This window comes from Hippocampus guttulatus, chromosome 8 (assembly GCF_054856545.1).
Source record: "Hippocampus guttulatus isolate MCC_2025c chromosome 8, RoL_Hgut_1.0, whole genome shotgun sequence".
Classification (NCBI taxonomy): domain Eukaryota; kingdom Metazoa; phylum Chordata; class Actinopteri; order Syngnathiformes; family Syngnathidae; genus Hippocampus; species Hippocampus guttulatus.
Genome location: NC_141268.1, coordinates 18759016 through 18775055, shown reverse-complemented (window position 1 = coordinate 18775055; position 16040 = coordinate 18759016). Strand labels below are relative to the sequence as shown.

Here is a 16040-nt window from a genome sequence, read left to right as displayed (position 1 = left end):
GCGTGATGAAGACATTTTGTGTCTCGATCCATTCGAAGATTTCTGGAAATGACACAACATGAATTTCCCTTGCCGTTTGCGCACATTGCACAAGCGTCTTTTGTCGTCTGACTTGTCGCTCACTCCACGGTCAAGCGATGTGAGTTTTATGAGCCAGGGAGGGAGTGTGCAAGTAAGGGTCTATTTACTGTATTATAAACACACTTATTAAGTTGCATGCCATGTATGTAAGTGGACTAATTCCATTACATCAAACTGTTTTATTACGATCACCGATGCACATCAATTGCTTCTCTCGCACAGACCAAATGCTTTATAGGACGGTATGACAAATGTGCTTTTATACTGGAAAGTCACTGAAGGGATGGCAAGCTATATGACTCCAGCGTTTGCCCGGTAAAGCTGCTTTTGTCAATGCATGTTTTTTAATTTTTTTACTTTTTTGAATGGCCCCAATTGTCTCTTTCAAGAAACTGCTTGACTAAAGAGATGACTCAGCCTGGACTTTGACACCTTCTAGCGTGCCATATTTTTGCTCCCCCTATGGCCTGAGTCTGCTAAAATGGGATGATAATAGGTCAATTACAACACATAATAGTTATGATACAAAATCAAGTTGGAGCAATATTTTTTTACAGTAGATTTCATTATACTCTGATGGGATCTATTAGAAGATCTATCTATATCTATATCTAGCACGGTTGTCGACTGGTTTGCACGTCCGCCTCACAGTGCAGAGGAGCAGGGTTTGATTCCGGCTCCGTGCCTTCCTGTGTGGGGTTTGCATGTTCTCCCCATGCCTGCGTGGGTTTTCTCCGGGTACTCCGGTTTCCTCCCACATCGCAAAACCATGCACGGGAGGTTAATGGAACACTCTGAATTGTCCCTAAGTGTGATTGTGAGGGCGAATGGTTGTTTGTCTACGTGTGCCCCGCGATTGGCTGCCAAACTGTTCAGGGTGTACCCCGCCTACTGTTTGAAGACAGCTGGGATGGGATACAGCATGCCCCGCGACCCTTGTGAGGATAAAGCGGATTAGACAATGGATGGATGGATGGAAGGATGGATAGATGCATGTCCACTCCAGTCCTATAGGCGGCAGTAATGGGCATTCCGAAGCTATTGCTACATGGCAGGAAAGCAAGCGTTTAGACAAACAAAACTTATACATCCATCTTCACAGTTCAGTGAACCGAAGAAACATGCTTGGGAAATGAGAGGCAAACCCACGCAAGCACAGGACGAACAGGCAAGCTTCTGGTATGCCGACCACGATTCCGCCGCGCTGCTTGTAAACACCTCGTGCTGTGAAACCATCCAAACCCGAGTGATAAAAGAAGTGTTTTCTTTCTAGCCTCCTTCATAACATGACATTAAAATGTAAATTTCCATCTCTGACCCAATTAGAGGCAGTTGAACAGATGGATGTACGCTATAAGTCGGGAACACATGTCGAGGGGTCGGGCCCATTACTCAAAAGTCTGTCTGCGGAGGAATCAGATGTGTCAGGGAGGACATAAAGTCTGGGGCGCGGGATCGCTCCCATGTCTTGTCCCCTGGGTAAAACACTTACAGGATAAACACTCCCATTAATATTCTTCTGTGCGCCTCTCCACTCGGCTCGCCCGTCTTCTCCTTCTCATTCCCGCGTCCCATTATCCTGCCTGGGCGGACATCCCGTCCTGTCCCGTCCCGTCCTCCTTGCCAACGTGCAAAAGCTGGAGATGAGAGGACGATCCGAAGGCAGGAGGGGGAACATGAATCATTACACTTCCTGTTGTCCCATGCCGTCCGGGGGAGGAAGAGAGACGATGCCCGGTGGGCCCCGATTGATTCCGGAGATTTAATTGGGTTTATTAGCCAAGATGTTGGGCCCCGCGAGGAGGCTCCCAGAGGCCACCGGCTTCCTCCCGTCCCTCCCTCCCTCCCTCACCCGTTCCCTCTCTTCTGAAGGAGAACTCCTGCGTAATTGTTTTCCCTCCATCTTCTATGTCATTGTCAGATGGGTCCTGCGGGATTATTAGCAACCCCAGGTCCCTCAATAATTCATCCAGAGCTATTTATACACAGATGGAGAGTCCTCTAAAGTCTCCCCCAGTGAGCTTATCTGACGCTGAGACAGACAGAGAGCGAGAGACACAGAGAGAGAGAGACAGAAAGAAACATGGCTACAAAGGGAATGCAGGCGAGCGATAGACAGAGAGAAAATGGGAGTGACACACAAAGACAGTAAGAAGGATGGAGAGAGGCAAATCACAAAAAGAAAATGCAAAGAGGAGCAAAGCGAGTGTGACAGTGAATAAAAGAGCAAGAGCCAGCAACGGCAACCACGTTTTAGGTAGACACAATGACAACTTTTGTGGGGTTTCAAGGAGAAACTCTGCCTTGCCAACGTGAACAAAAGCACCATCCCGGGAATAGCATACCCTCACAGAACACTTTAATGGATTTTAATCTTCCCCCTCCCCCCTTTATCCCATTTAACACAATTAGGATGTTTGCAAAGCTAACATGGACCGGTAGTCACTCACCATATAGGAAGGACACGTGAAAGACATTCAGCCATTTCCATATAGAGTACCTACAGACTGACATCCGTCCTCTACAATGTGGCAAAACCAACAAACCATCCGCCAGCCATTCCTGAAATCACTGCAAAATTTACCAACACACCAAGTTAAATTATTTGCGTTACACAGCATATGAAGTGTCTTCTGATCCCAGAGCAGGCAGGTACAAGTCTTAAAGATAAGGCGCCGTACGCATTTGTAAGTGGTCGATAGACGTGTGAGCAAAGGAGACCGACCACGTGACCGCGGTTCCGATGTATCGACTCATTCGCGCGTAGCATTCAAAAGCATTCGGCGTGCGGTGAGATACAGCATCAGCTCCCGTTCTCCACATGGGTCATCAGGCCATGGGAAATAAAGCAAAGAAGAGGAAGGCGATAAGGAGCACCCCCCCCCCCCCCCCCGGTTGGATGAAATGATGGCAAAGGAGCGGCAAAGAGATGCTGAGCTTCACAAGACTGTCCCAAATAATCACGATTACTGTCTGAGGTAAACACGTTCCCGAACATCCACCCTTTGTCCCTAAGCGTCGCCAAAAGTTGCTCAATGTCACAAAAGACAGAGGCAACCCCCTGATTTTCACCATCATTGAAATAATTGACGAATTCAGCGTTTGCTGCCGTTTAGTGAGATACCACTTGTATTGCCCAACATTGTGCTGAAATAAAATTCCTCTGTGGTGATTGAACACAACTTTCCAAATTCTGTTTTAACAGAGCGATGCGCTCAGTTTTACGTTGGCTGGACCTCTTTCAGCATCAAACCGTGCTTTTGTCAATGAAGTCAAGTCAAGTGTATTATTTCGTCCCGATTCACGACAGACAAGATCTCAAGGCACCTTACAAATGGAGCAGAGCAGGTCCAGAACCATGCGCAGCACACATTAAAGAAAGCCAGACAAATCCCACATGGGGCAAGATAGGAAACTATATTACGAAAAAACAAACAAAAAAACCCCCCAAATGCAAATCTAATACGGTCCATTCTCAGCATTATTTGATTAATTTTTATTGATTTTTTAAATTGCTTAATCCAAACTAAAACCTGTAAGAAGAGCCGCTGGTGCAAAAGTTACAATACATTCTTATTGAGTTGCTTTAAAGAAAAAAAAAATCTGTATGCCATCATTTTATTATATTGTATAACTTGGAGCATCATGGTCCTTTTCTTGTGGCGCATGTGATCTCTTTTTCAATTTGAGCGGTTGTGGTCGTAATATTTTGAAACCTGATGCTGGAAGCCATATTTATCATTTTCCTTGCGGTGCTCAATGAGAGTGTGTGCGTCTACATATTATTGATGAATAAGCTGCAAAGGAAGCCCCACCCCTCCCCCCGCCCCCGGCTCTCTCCCTCACAAACACACCAATACACACAAATTGTGCTCCGGGGGAAGCCATGTTTATCAAATAATGAATGCTCACGGACTCATGTGGATGCAAACACACAGACACGCACACACACCTCTATTTCTATCTCTAAATTCCATGAACTCATTCCACAGCAAGTGGAGGGCTGGAAGTGGATGACCAGGATTGCCATCTCCTGTTCTGTGATTAAAGAAGCAAACTAATGGACTCCGTCCGTCTCATTGGGAACCTGTGCAGAGAAAAGGCAGCGATCTCAGCAACCATTAAATTGCAAATCTCCTACAATTTGCTGACGGCTTTCTGTCCAGATCCTTCCCTGACTGAGCTGCGCATCGCTGAAGCACACCGAATGGTCAAGCACCAAACCCAGCTGAGCCCACTCACCAGCCAACCAGGTGAGCTCCCCCAGAGGGCAAATGCAGATAATATAAAACCTTGTTTATTTTCACACAATCGCGGGCCATGAAATTTCACGTCATTTCTTTTCAACCTGCGACCCCGATGCAAGTAAGCCTGGACTGAAAACACCCCAGGAAACTCATGCGAGGATTCAGTCTGTGAATGACGATGAATCGTAATTCCGACCGCTAACCTCAAACGTATCGAAACACTTGCGGATTTGAGAGCCCGCCCCTTCCCGAAAATGCAATGTCATTTCTTCTTCGATTCCCGCTGATGTTCAAACTTAAGCCGAATCTTCTCTGACCTAAAAATGAGCAAAGGGGTGTTGCTTAATGATTCGTGTAAGATCCCGGCTAATATGGAGGGCACACTTTGCTCCTGGGGTGTCTGAGAGCGGCGGGGGTCGAATGCAGCTCTCTTCCAAAGAAGGTCATTCTCCTTTCTTGGCCCACGATGGCCAGAGAGTGTAGCACTTAAATCTGGCAAAACTCACCCTTATAAATTACAGCAGAGGGCAGAGAGGTCAAAGCCTGGCATGGAAGTAGGCCAGAAGCTATCAATCAGCCGGGGCCGGCGAGGGCCACATCTGTCCCTGGGACTCCCTCCATCTTCTAACTCTTTTCCTCCTCCTCCTCCTCACAGTCTTTCCCCACTCCTATCCCGCCTCCGCCTTGCGCTCACATTGTACAATCTGGCTGCACCTCTTTTCAGAATATCCTCCCTTTCCTCGCGACCGTCTGCCTTTTGATGCTCTTGTCTTTGTGTGCGCCTCTCCTCTCCTCTCTGCCGTGGATCTCCCTCCACCTCTTTCACGCGTTCGCTTACATCACCCCGGTTTCAACATCTCCCTCCGTTTTTGAGCTCCGTGTCGTTTTTACGCGCTCTTGCGCCATCTCCCTCTGCAACCATGTCTTTTGCTCTATCTGCTCTCCAACCAGCGTAATAGGATAAGGGCCTAACGTATCTTCCGTGAATGGGATGCGAATATGGTTGGAAAGATGATATCTGATCTGCAAAAGTCAAATGGTATGGTTGCGAAGGAGAATATTTAAATTAAGCACCCGGCCGCTCTGGCTCATTCCTTCGCGCCTCGCCAAACGTCACACATTTCTCGTGAGGAAATTTACAGTCGTTATGAAAGGAAAGAAATGCAAAGCTGCTAGCGTCAGATGTTCTTCTCGCATCTGATCAAGAAAAGTCATATTTTAAATGAAGGGTGCTGACTCTGGGAGTCTGAATCTGCAACGTGGTCTCACTCGCAGTGAGTGAGACAGCCCATAAAAAGGAACTATATTTCGCGAAAGAAGCCAATGCGTTTCTAGCATCATTCACCTAGCTAGGGTCCGGATCACACGTGCCACAAAAACTGCCCAAAGAAATGGTGCACGGCAGTCAACATCGATGGACTAAGCATGTATGACATTTTGCCCTATTTTCTTTTACAATAGTTGTTAGTTTGACATTGTACAAGTGCCTGTTGTGTGAATTTCGAGGATAGAGTCAGATCTGACTCACCTTATCTCAAGGCATGCACCGGTTTCATCAGAAAATCGTTGATGAAATTTAAGCTCTGGAAAAACGTACCTACGACCATTTTCCCCGAATCGGCCTTGGTTTTGAATAATGGAGTGGGATCTTTGGAAAGACCTAACCCTCATGCCCACCTTCCTCTTACAAGTCTATGTGGTGCATTTTTAATTGGACGCATGAAATAAGCATGAAGGCAGATGGTTACAAAAAAAAAAAAAAAAAAAAAAATCTGAAATCTGGCCGCTTTTGCGTTCCGCGTAGCCACATAGGATGGGAGATACAAACTGTAAATCCACAGAGGGCCAAATAAAAGTCTGGTCCGACACGTTGCGCATGGACGGAGATCAGCGACATGCGCTCTGTCCAGGAGAAAAAGAGTACAAGCCTGAAGTAATCCCTATTCTTGTGAATCCAGCTGACAGGGCCCCGGATATGCCACTCCGAGTTACGATTTGCCGTTTCCTGGAGAATAAACACCGACTCGGCTTTCTGGAAATGATCACTCTTTTCACAATGATATGAAATAATTGATCATCAAATCAGTCAAAGAGGCATTCGATAAAGTTCCAAACAAATACATGATACGCGGGGCAGAAAGCACGACGAGAATGATTGCGCGGCCGACGTGAATTAATGGGCCACCGACACTGTTAGCGGTGACAAAATTAAGGTCTATTTTTCATAATACTGCTGCGTCATGCTGCTATTTCCTCATGCAAAGCTTTCTGCAGTGCAGGGCTGCAGCAGAGGGCTAAATTCATGTGCATAGCGAGGGCTCCATCTGCGCTCGCACGTGAAATATTAATATTACTATTAAACATAGACGCTCGCAATTGAGCATTCCTCTTTAAATGGGAAGCCCGCGCGGTTCTATTGTCCGCGGTATAATCACGCATACATTTGGAGCATATACATAGACAAAAGGGGGAGGAGGAAATATGAGTGTTCAGGGTAAAAAAAAATTTTTTTTTTTTTAAATCCATAAACACACAGACACAAATGATGACACATTCCATAATATCTGTTATTGTAAGAGCTGCGGAATGTATTTCGATGGAAGAAAATAAAAAGTTTTGGATAATCCTAATCAGCAATTGAGATGCCATCATCTAAAGCATTTTAAATCCTCTTGTCTCCACTCGTTATCCCCGACACATGATCATGCTAGTTGCAAGAAAGAAATGAAACCACACTGAACAAAGGTGCAGCACAAAAATACAGTTTTGAACACGCCATTTTAACCACCAGGCCACTGGTAGTGCAGACAGGCAGAGCACAAAAGTTGATTAAAGAAGGGGGACAAAAAAATGTAATAAAATCAAATAACTAGCCAAGGTGTCAATTTGTTCAAAGTTAACACAAAGATGGTGATGCAAGAGATTGGGAAAGAGAACCTATTTGAAAGCCCAAGGAGCAAAAAGTTTTGATTCCACCTATTAAAAACTTCAAGCAAGGCAACAAGCACAACATGAGGAAAGCGAGACTGGGAAGCATATGGAATACAAAAGGCCAAATGTTGATGAAACACTGATTTCATTTTAAAACCGCTCCGGGCGATTAGTTGAGCACAAAATGTGTAACGTTTGCATAGTCCGCTACACCAAAATGATAAACCAGCCCAAAACCTCCCCCCAAAACAGTACTGTATCTAGCTGTGTCTATCAGCATCTGCTTTTCTCCACGGGTCAGAACCGCCATCCACCGAATGCCGTGCCTTTGCCAAGTAGAGACATTAAGTACACACTAATGCACGAGTATACATTAGGACACCGCGCGATCTCTGAACTCTTTGCGTTAAATGTTTTCTGTGGCTGAATGAAGTGGCTCGCCAAGATAATGTCATTAGGGAATTCAATTCTCAAAAGAGACGCACGTCAAAAGCGTCAACTTGTGGCCATTCAGTCTTCGTTCTGCCTCACCACAGCGAAGGTACCGAGGTTCAAGGTCCCGTTTCCTGGAACGGTGTGCGCGTTTTGTTTCAGGAATACTTTGATAATGTCAGCGATGCAAATAGTGCGACATCCTAACAGCACGATGCAGTGTCACCCCCCACCCCCCTCCAATAAATGTAGCCAAAACAAATAAAATCATCTGTGCAGTTTGAAAATGATCACTGAACATTAACATGACTTTTTTTCCAATTTGGTCTGGCTTGGCTGATCTATTCTGGTCCCATATTCACCTTTTCATGTTGGAAAAACAAAACAAGTGGATCAAATTATGAACAAATGGACAACTTGGAAAAAAGTAACATTATTCGGCAAACTGTTTTGTGACGTGATCCACATCCTTGGTCGATATTTTATGATACGAAATCAAAAAAAGTAGAATTTCCTCTGGCAGGCACAACTAGAGACAACTAGAAACTTTTTGAATGGGAGGTCAGAACAAAAACCCAAAGTTATCAATGAGATCGAGGAATCTATTTGGGTAACCCCCCCACCCTGGCCACATTACAGTCTCCTTGCATCAGGGCCGAAAGGGGCAACGACAAACCACCGCAATTAGATGACGCTGCTGCAGATTGAAATATATGCAACGCCAAATGGTTCCAATCAAACAGGTCAGATGGTCAAGGATTGAGCAACCTTGGCGGACGCCTACGCTTTCCCCGAGCGTTTCGCTAGTTTTGCATACGCTATCTAGAAACTAACTCGCCCTTTCTCAGCCCGGCCATTCCTTTGCGTTATCCCACTCTTAATTTTAGTTTTAACGAGAGGAGCGCCGAGGTCAGAGAGTATATGTCGGACCGGTTTCCGTGACAGGCTTCACTGGCTCCACTCCTGCCGTTAGCATGCTAATATGTGCACTAGCGCCATTCTTTGCCTTCCTCTTCAACTGCTCGTGCGACACACGAGCAAGCGGCTCCCCGCTCGGCCATCTCGCAGTTCCCTGCAACAATAACAGACGACTGAGGCACCTTCTCCTCCTTTACAAATGAGATTCACTGTATTTCCTCTTACTGCTCCTCCCTTTTTTGTTGTTGTTGTTGTTGTTATTGTTTGACACTTCTGAGTGGTTCCGCAGCGTGCCTGGTGAGAGCAGGGTGGCGCTGCCGGCTCAGTGTACTTTTGTAAGTAGCGCCGTCCTCTGTGACACATGTTGCAGTGCTCCAGACAAAAACACCCCAAATCGATAGTGATGCATCGTAGTCGAAACAGGACACAAAGTGGAGTCAGAGCGCGCATTGTAAGAGAAGCTGAGTGTCGTATTCTGGAAGGAGTCCACACACGCACACACACAAGAATCCCCAAAGCAAATGCAAGAGGAGATAGAGAAAGATCCCGCAGAGAGGATGATGCAACTGGAGTGAAATTTTTCGTCCGGTACGCGTGCTGCATTAACGCAGACCTGCAGGACAAAACGCAGGCACGCACACGCTCTCACGCACGCTCACAGCTTCTTCTTTTTTTTTTTTTTTGTTGGAAGGCAAATTTGGTTTTATCCTGCTTTCTGCAGATGGTGCTTCTCTAATGGTAGCCTGCAACAATCTAATTGCCTGCAATAAAACACAGCATGAGTCTTTCATGTTCTTTGCCGTCGTGACTTTCTGGTTTTACCAAAAACACAATCCGCACCATAATCTGTTGTGAGCCTTCTTCTCTGAAATATTCATTCCAAAGAGGCTAAAATGTCCAAATACAGGCGATTAGAGAGAGATGCAATGCCCTTCACGAGCAAGCTTCTGTATCATAACGCATCTGCAGTATAGATAAGATACATACGCCCACTATTATGTCACAAAATATGGGCAGCGTCTTTTAGTGTTTGAGTAAAAAGATATTTTTGTTTGTTTGTCCCCCTTAGAGCAAACAAATTGTGAGACTTTGTTTGCATCTCTCACCAAGTCAACCCTGAGCCCATAACAATGACGCGAGAGCAACCTTTGAGCCGAACTCTCAGGCCGACTGAGCCCTGCATGTTGTTCATCCAACAGCTAAGGTACAAGAAGAAATGACGTTCCATCCAACCCACTCACTGAGAGAGAAAAACAAAGTTGCTGACGGTTGTGTTGACGAGGACAACAATCATGTCGATAGGATGATATGACCACGACTTCACACTTCACAATCAGCCGCACCTTTTTACACACAAATCCAACCGGACGGATTGTATGTACGTATAATCGAAGCGGGGCGCGAGCTCGAAGGCCGCCCCTTGTGTGCTAACTGAGCGTCTCAGACCCGCTGTGCTCGGTTGCTGCCGCAGCGGCGCTAGCAGCCGGTGACCATTATAAATGGCCTCTATTAGCATGGCTCGGTCGCAGAGGGGAGAGAAATAAAATCATTGAGAGAATGTAGGCCTGCGCCGGTGTCCCGGCGCCCACTCCCAGACTCTGCAGACCTCTGTCGTCCCCCCCACCCTCAGTACCCCTCCTCCCCACCTGCCTCCTCCTCCCGGTCCTCTGTTCCAAGGGGACAGAATCCTAAAGACTAGATTACCAGTGATACATGGAGTCATTATGGGGAGGGTTATGGCAATAGTATCACAGGCACAGCTGACAATGGCTATAATAGGGGTCTCTTTCTTCAGAGGCAGCATTACCATAGGGAAGGCTGCTGCTTCTTCGCGCTTGTTGATACTGTAGAACAGGATAAGCAATGTTTATTACCTGCGGTAGCAGAAACAAAAAAGAAAGCTGTGGATCAGTGAGCTGAAACTGATCTTATTTCTTGCTAAAAGTGCATCCTTGTTAAGTAAAACGGGGCTAACGGTATTCCAATTTGAGGCGGCTATACATGGTTGGTGATGACAACCGCGACATTTTTTTTTTTTTTTTTTTTTTAATAAAAGAGGTTGAAAGTGTGGAATCATGCGACATCTATGTACAGTTTCTGCTTCATACTGAATCACATGTGCAGACTTAGGACCACGAGGGAGTAAGATGATGAAAGGGCGTGAGGACAATTATAGTATATCAAAAAAAAAAATTGTTGAGCATTCTTAAGGACAGTTGGACAAACTTTTGAGTAGCTCACACTGCCATGGAAATACTAACAATACACTGGAATCTAAAGAGCTAAATGGAAAACTACAATTGCATGCGATCGACAACAACAAACAGATTTCGCATAAGTGATTTGGAGAAAATATGTCAACCGCATGTTACAAAGAAAGTCTTAAGGGAGGAGAGAAAAAAGGGTGCTTTAGAAGACATTAAAAAGAAAATTGGGCTGCGACTGCTGCCTCCCTCAGAGTCACTTATTTGTGACGTGTGCACTCTCTTGCTTTCTCCTAATTTGGACAGTTTTTTTTTTTTAATATATATAGAACGTGGCTGGAAGGTGTTTGAGGTCCGTGCAGGGAACGCGAGTGAGTCAGGCAGTAGCTAGTGCCTCAAGCTAGTTAAAATATGAGCACAGTGGGGACTCGCTAATGAAAGCGGGAAACAGGGCCGTATATCGCGGTGAGGAGACTGTTCTTAGAATCAGCTGGTGAGCCATGCCAATAGTTCTGGGGGCCACTGGTGATTAACCGTCCGACAGGGGGTCGACCACAGCTGTGCTATTAATAAAATATACCCCCCAATGCAAACTCTGCTCCTCTGTCTCTTTTGTTCTCCCGTGCCTTTACCCTCTGAAATCATTTGTATGTAGTTTCCGAAGCCATTCAGCAGAAAGTGATTTTTTTTTTTCCTAATGTACTTTCCTCTCCTGGGAGACGTCCTGCAGGTACAGTGGATCAATTACTGACCTCTCATTAAATGGTGATTTACCTTCCCTTGAGAGAGGAAAATAAAGTACAAGTGGAAAGTACCATCGTTCCTATTGCGCCTGAACAAAGACGGGTCATTAGTATCACACCCCAAAGGCCACGTCCGATCAGTCGGAGACATTTGACATCATCTCACGAGACAGCCTCATTCATAGCCAATCTAAGTGAATCCGTTGCGATCCAAAAAGTTTGACAGAATTTGAAGAATCGTGGAAAGCACACAGTTAATTATGGACAGAGTACTTGAGTTGCACACGCGAGTGCACGGGCGACGCGCACGCGCACGCGCGCGCACACTACGCACAGTGCTGCGGGCAATCAAACACAGCCTCGGGCTATTGCAACATGAAAACGTGAGTTTAATGGCCTGGATTTAGTCGAGTGAATCAAAGCACGTTTGCAACGACCGGACTACAAAAACTGCCGGCGCGCACGCATGCCGTCGTGACACTTTCTGCTATTACGATTTAGGACATTGGCTAAAGTCCAGCGACGAAGCGTCATTCTGTGGTTTTGTTTTTTCTCTTCTTTTCTTTTGTTGACACGTCACCCTGTCAGAGTGGCGCTCCTGACGCCCTTCGATGTGTGACAGATGCCGGGAGCGTCACCCACCTTTGTGCATGCCCGTGAAGCGGTCCTTGAGCACCGTGAGCTCGTAGATCTTGCCAAACTCCTCGAAGAGGGGCCGCAGGTCCTTCTCGTCCAGGTTGCGGGGGATCTGACCGATGAAGAGTTTGATGGCATCGTGGTCTTTCATGGGGATGGTGGCCGGGCAGCCCGCCGGGTTGTGGTTGTGGCTTAATCCGTTCACTAGCCCGTTGGTGCTGGCGGAGACCACCCCGACCCCGACACCGACACCGTGCACCGCGGCGTCCACTTGCCCGTTGGTTAAAGTTGCCATCGTCGTTCGGAGCGGCCAGCGAGTTGAGGGCGGGTTGCAACAGCGGCAGATGGCGATGATAGTGGTGGCGAATGAAAAGGCAAGGTGCAAGCAAGTCTTGGTCAAAATTCACTTCCGAAAGCAAGCCGCGCCAGAGGCTGATTTGGGCTCTCGTCCTATCAAAGCCAATATTTACATTGATAGCAAAACACATGTAGCGTGCGGCCGGCCGAGTCGCATAGCAGAAACGCGTGATGCCGTTCTGGTCCCGATGGAGCCTTTTGATTCCTTATGTTTAAGTCCTACTCAGAAAGTCGTTCATTGATATAATAAAAGCGAGGAAACAGCGAGAGGGCGAGCGAGAGAGAGAGAGAGGAGTTGAGAGACCATATTGGGGTGGGGGGGGGGAGACTAAGAGAGAGAGAGAGAAAGAGAGAGACCAAGCGTGTTCACTGCCTATTTACACCCACGTTCCCTCGTCCCAGCTTCTTGGCGCCCTTTCATTTTTTTTTTTTTTACATTCGAGTCGCTATGGGTGTCTTCTTGCTTTAAAGGAGCAGGACTGATTCCAACTGCCACAGCGGTGGGGAGGGAATAAAATAAACGCACTGTAAACTTGGCTTATGTCGCACACAGCTTGTCTGCCACCCCCCCACCCCCCTATTTTGTGATGGGAAGAGCGAATGGTACATTCCATCGAGGCAGAGTGGGTCTATAAATAGAGAACTATAGAGGAAAACGGTCTTTTGTGCTCCCCGCTCAGCAAGTGGAAAAACGACACGATCATAAAAAAATTGGCGTGCTCACTGATGTTGTATCAGTAAAGATCTGTTCAGTAAAAGAGCCAGTGTGGACTGGTGGTGTTTACCGAACATTGCAGAGCCTTTTATTTGGCCGCATGCACCCTGCCCGCGTTGGAGATCCCGGACAGCTCCGCGGTGCTGAAACGAACACGTTCCAGTCCAGAGAAGGCTTTTAGTGTCACGTTTGCCATTTCTCGTCTTTTAAGTGTCATTATTCATGACCCCCGAAAGCGGGCACGTCAATATGTAAGTTTATTGTGTTACTCTTGAAGCCTGAGGCACGAGATGCGTGAGCTCCCAGAAAGGGAAAGTCTGCGAGCACCGCCGAGTGGCGTTCAGAGGGGGCACATAAGGTTGGCTCGGAATATAATATCAGGCACAGATCGTCACTTTGAACGATGCCGTTTGTTTTTAGGTGATGGTGCTAAAACAGCAAATAACCACATCGAATTGACCGAGATCTCTTCATTGATTTGTACAAATCTTGCATTGTATTTGTATGAATGCTTTCCGAACAGAAAATGATCATGCGGAAGCAATGGCGAAAGACAAATGAGTGGCACTTACGATATTGACAACCAAGTACGAGTGGATGAGAAATGCAGACAGAAACCTGCGTCAGAAAAGAACATGCTTTCCAAGACAAAGTAGACACTCAATATTCTAAGAATACGTCAACCGTATGAATGGCTACAACATGATCACCACTTGCACAATTTGAGAACTTGACCAAAAAAAAAAAATCGGCTTTTTCACAAATCATATTCATTTCTGCAGTTATAGATTGAAATTGTGCAAAAGTAGATACAGTATCACACAGGGATGGACTATCTTTGTGATTTTGACCCGAAATGCGAACACTCAGAACGTCAGTGCAATTCTACTCCGCACAAACGACAATCACAATCATAACATTGGTACTTTCACACCCGCCTGGCAGTGACAGTCAATGCAAAATGAGCATTCTCTTATCGATTGATTTCGAGAGTGGCGATCATCATCGTATGACCAGTCAATCTACTACTCGATCTATTGCCAGATATAAAAAGTATCGTTTGTTCTATGCTGATATTGAAAGAGAATCAGCGTTGAACCTTTTCATGCACCCTGGAACAAGATAACGTGATAAGCTGTCCACTGTAGTAACCGCTGTCCCTGCAAGGGTTCATCACAGTATTCAAACCCGTGAACAAAAAGAGGACATCGCAGTGGCTTACACCTCATATTGTTCTGTTTATCTCCTGTAAGTGGTGCGTGCGTGATACTGTTTGCTCCGGCCAAACGCAATGCAATATATCAAACCACATCTAAAAAGCAACACAAAACTTCGGATTACAAACAAATCAGCGAGGCGCAGTACATATTGATTGGATTTGAAGGTGTAAAAAAAAAAAAAGTGTACGGTTGCCGTTCTCAAGAGAATGCAACATTGAGCAGTTTTATAGCGCCGCAAAACAAAATATGCACGTCACACACACACAGGCAAGACATTTCACGATGAAGATGCAATGCGTTGTCTGTATATTTATGCAAAGGTACACCGTCTAGCGTGCCGACACATTGATCCATTGTTCAATTATGAGCCAAGTGAACATGTGCTCGACTTTTATACTGTTCTTTATATCACGAGAACCGCCCCCCCCCTCACTTTCCCCTCTCTACTGACACATTAGCCAACCATTATATAACAAAAGCGATACACCAAGGTGCCTCTCACCTATTTCTTTCTGCTCTTCTGCCAGCTAAATGGCCCGGTAATGTCATCTCGTTTTCACGGCATGACCGGGCCCCGGTGGGGCGGGGGTAACTTTGCTTTCTTTGGCATGACACTGCGCGCCGCGATCCAAGCTCCCCCCCCCCCCCACCCACCGGGGGCCTCTGCCCATTCTCCATGAACTGCCGACTAGCCTGCACTCATTCCCGACTCGCCGTCGGTAATATTTTACATAAAATGCGGCGTAACGAGAGGACACCTCATTTCACGAGCACACCGTCCTGATAACTACATACGGAGTGTTTGGTCACAGAACTCATTTGAACATTTCAATTTCAAACGAAACGATGAGGGCAACAGATACACACTCTCTGGATTTTGAGAGATTTACAGTATGTGTGAAATGAGGAAAAGCGGGATCAAGTAAAAAAAAAAAAATCCATCCCGAGACCCAGCGCAGACGTCCGTCCGTGGTACATTGGAATTCTGTCTGCGGTGCTACAATAAAGAGCCAATTGTCCTCTGTCCGTGGTTCTTAAGTCATGTGTATATCAATTCTTCTGTCCGTGGTTCCGAAACAAATCCACCGCATCTGTCCATGGTGCTGGAACAAAACTCGGCATGTTTGCTCTGTCCGGGGTTCTGAATTAAGCCTGACGCTCTCTTTTCTGACTCTATAGGGCCAGGAGTGTCAAACTCATTTTTGTCGTGGGCCACATTGTAGTTACGGTTTGCCAAGGAGGGCCGTTACGAATTTTGGGAAACCATATCAATGTTTAATCCCCTCTACATATTACACATACAGAGCAAAACAAATTGATGAATAACTAGTTTTAAAATCAGAAGTCAAGAATAATGACTGTTATTATGGATTGCATGTGACAATTTGAAAATTTGGTTCAGACTTTAGCAAGCATCATGGAACTTGACATGCTTGATTTGCTTTCGCGGGCCACATAAAATGATGTGGCGGGCCAGATTTGGCCCCCGGGCCTTGTCTTAGACCCCTGTGCTATTGGCATTGGATAGACAAGGTGTAGCTGTGCTATCAACACAA

At 46.2% G+C, this 16040-nt stretch overlaps 1 protein-coding gene across 3 annotated transcripts in view; it reads right to left on the bottom strand.

The window, feature by feature from the left end:
• Positions 1–12833, bottom strand: part of celf4 (CUGBP, Elav-like family member 4) — an 82498-nt gene extending 69665 nt beyond the window's left edge. For 2 of the 3 annotated variants that reach the window (XM_086117844.1, XM_086117845.1), the window contains exon 1: positions 12199–12832. In XM_086117844.1, coding sequence (XP_085973970.1) covers positions 12199–12487 — 289 coding nt within the window. In that variant the 5' untranslated portion in view covers positions 12488–12832. Of the gene's footprint in view, positions 1–12198 lie in introns of all 3 variants that reach the window. The other variant, XM_086117846.1, reaches the window with a different exon arrangement.
• Positions 12834–16040: the final 3207 nt, after the last annotated feature.